At 32.7% G+C, this 2,926-nt stretch overlaps 1 protein-coding gene across 2 annotated transcripts in view; it reads right to left on the bottom strand.

Annotated features, from left to right (window-relative positions):
* Nucleotides 1-639: 639 nt before the first annotated feature.
* The window catches only part of LOC108693137 (E3 ubiquitin-protein ligase UBR3), a 30,624-nt gene continuing 28,337 nt past the window's right edge, over nucleotides 640-2,926 (bottom strand). For both annotated transcript variants that reach the window (XM_018201885.1, XM_018201886.1), the window contains exons 26-28: nucleotides 1,939-2,070; nucleotides 1,713-1,852; nucleotides 640-1,464 (exon numbers count right to left, since the gene is read on the bottom strand). In XM_018201885.1, coding sequence (XP_018057374.1) covers nucleotides 1,347-1,464; nucleotides 1,713-1,852; nucleotides 1,939-2,070 — 390 coding nt within the window. In that variant the 3' untranslated portion in view covers nucleotides 640-1,346. The remainder of the gene's footprint in view (nucleotides 1,465-1,712; nucleotides 1,853-1,938; nucleotides 2,071-2,926) is intronic.

The raw sequence follows: 2,926 nt of genomic DNA, 5'->3' as shown, positions 1-2,926 counted from the left end.
TATATATATATGACATTCACATTTACACCGTGTTCTGATCGATTTAAAGCTCTCAATATATGCACTTTCTGTTTTTCATTTTACATAATTTCGCCGTATGAAAAAAATTAAAAATTTGTATTTGTTTTATAAATATCTATAATGTTTATTCTATAATGAGTCGGTAGTCTAAATTTTATCGATGAAATTGGCAACAGCTAATTTGTATGACTAAGACTACCGATTTTCTTAAAACTAACCAAATTCGATTTTATTCCTCCTCATTGTCGAATTAAACAACGTATAATGAATAACTCATGCGAAAGATCATAAATCACCTATTTAGGTGAGAATGAGACTGATTAAGACTGATTAAGAGATTTAAGATTTCCGACTATCGATTCATTGTAGAATCAGCATAAAGCATCATGGCGAAGCAGAACAAATTGGAAATTACTTCTTTTTTCAAAATAAATAGATTTTTCTCAAAGCAACACAATTTTTTCTCATCTCTCTCCTCTCTCTCTTTCCGATTATTATCATTTATATATCATCTTCTAAAAAATACAAATACTACATACTAGATAAGTACTCCTTTTTTGTTATAATGCAATTTATATATGCTTACATGCATATATTATATATATATATATATATGTGTGTGTATGTGTGTGTGTGTGTGTGTGTGTGTGTGTGTATATACAGGATCTCTTGTTTTCATTTTTCTGTATAACAATCCGATTGCTAGTTATCGCACAAAAATATCTAGGATCAAAATTACTTCATTTTTTCTACGCAGGTGTATAATTTAAAAGAAAAATGTATAACTTCAATTCGGACTTTTCCTTTTAAGTAACCATTAATTTTGGAGACAATACAATATTATACAGAAAGATTAAAATATGGAAACAGTTCTGTGTATATATACTTAAATATATACAGGTGTACTTAAAATGTACAGGTGTTCATTCTGAGAGCATACACAATTTCTACAGATCTAGTACGTATTATTCAAGTTATGCGCAACTATATGAACAAAATCTATTCTCCCTCCAGACGAGCGTTCTTTTTCTTAATACTTTCATTCATTATTTATGTCTACTACTTACTCACGATTACATAATAAATATATAATATCCGTCGAGGACGATCTATCTCCTTTAGTTTCTAAAGCACGGGCATTGCTGCGAAAGGGCGAGGCATTTTGTGTGAGAATAAATTGTGGGAGTGAGATAGAGATAGAGATAGATAGATAGATAGATAGATAGATAGATAGATAGAGAGAGAGAGAAAGGAAGGAAAAAAAGGAATCTTCTTCAATTCTGAGATTAGGTGCGACGAGCGACTCTCGACAACATCGTGATGGGTCACAGAGCGTCGCGATGCCATACCCATGTTCTCTTCGTATGATCGAATCTGTGAGCCAGCCATTGTTGCTCCAAAAGTTGATATCTGTCCTGGCTGAGGTACAAGGGCTTGCCACGTCTACAAGATTATTTATAATATCAAACAATAGAATATTAAATAATAGTATTAAAAGTTGTATAATTAGTAAAATATAATATTAAAAGTCATAATTTAAAAAAAATTAACTTGTAATTATGAAAGAATTCAAATATTTAAATAAAATATAGCCTAAGTTTCAACATATTAAAAATTAGAATAACAAATATTTAATGTTTAATCACACATTATTCATATATACTTTTATTCTATATTACAATAAATCATACTTTAGATCTCTATCTTCTTCTTCAAAGTCGTCGAGATACAAAGATCCCCATAAACACGCTCGTCGACCGCGTATCACGATAATGTAAGTCGAAGTCACTACGAGGTAGATGCCAGTCCCACCGCCACAGTCAATTGAATGCTAAGAGTATAAAAATGTGAAAAAATATTTACAGTTTGATATTCGTGAATAATATTTTATCGAGCATATGTAAATTTTATGCTCACCTGAGTAGCTTCGAACACATTCATCTGTCTACAACAGTTTTGTTTGAGGCAGACAATAGTGCCACATAATAAACAGATGCTGATCTCCGGCGGTACAGAATGACACATACTGCACTGTCGTTCATGGTAATACTGAAAAGAATTAATACATATATTTATATGGATAAAAGTATATGAATAAAAATAATACATAAATGTTGTGTGTAATAGAATACAAATACATGTATATAAAGAAAACATTCTAATTTATAAAATGTTTGAATTAAAATATAGATATGTTTATATTTTATAGCCATTTTATTCATGCGTATTTCTTGCTTCCATTTTTTTAAATTAGTTGAATTAATGAATTAAACTGTGATATTTTTAAATACAACGAACTTCGTACATGTGTACACACACACACACACACACACACACACACACACACACACACACACACACACACACACACACAAATATAGGGTGTCTGGAAATAATCGCCAAATATTTCATGAGCAGGTAGAGCGGATTAAACTGAGTTGAAAAATCCTCTACCATTTTGTAAATTTCCCCAATAGTTAATGAGATATTAATCCTTAAAGATAGCCGAATATGCGCGCTCGCCCGGCCTACTACTGCGAAATGTATATGCCTATCAATTGCTTGGCGCGCGGGCCTTGGGAGTTGGGGATTGGCTGGCAAGCGTCCCGCGCCGCGCACACCGCCGCAAGCCTCCATAGCTCGGACGGCACGCTTGCTAGGCTATCTCCGTTCCCTATAGCCCGCGCGCCGGTAGGCGTATACACTTCGCAGTAGTATTCGGCTATCTTTAAGAATTAATATCTCGTTAACTATTGGGGAAACTTACGAAATGGTAGAGGATTTTTCGATTCAGTTTAGTACACTCTATCTGCCTATGAAATATTTGGTGATTATTTCCAGACACCCTGTATATACAAATATATGTATATATGTACGAAATTCGTTTTATATATATATATATATA

The sequence above is a fragment of the Atta colombica genome, unplaced genomic scaffold (genome assembly GCF_001594045.1).
Source record: "Atta colombica isolate Treedump-2 unplaced genomic scaffold, Acol1.0 scaffold88, whole genome shotgun sequence".
In the NCBI taxonomy this organism is placed as follows: domain Eukaryota; kingdom Metazoa; phylum Arthropoda; class Insecta; order Hymenoptera; family Formicidae; genus Atta; species Atta colombica.
This window is presented reverse-complemented; position numbering and strand designations above follow the sequence as displayed.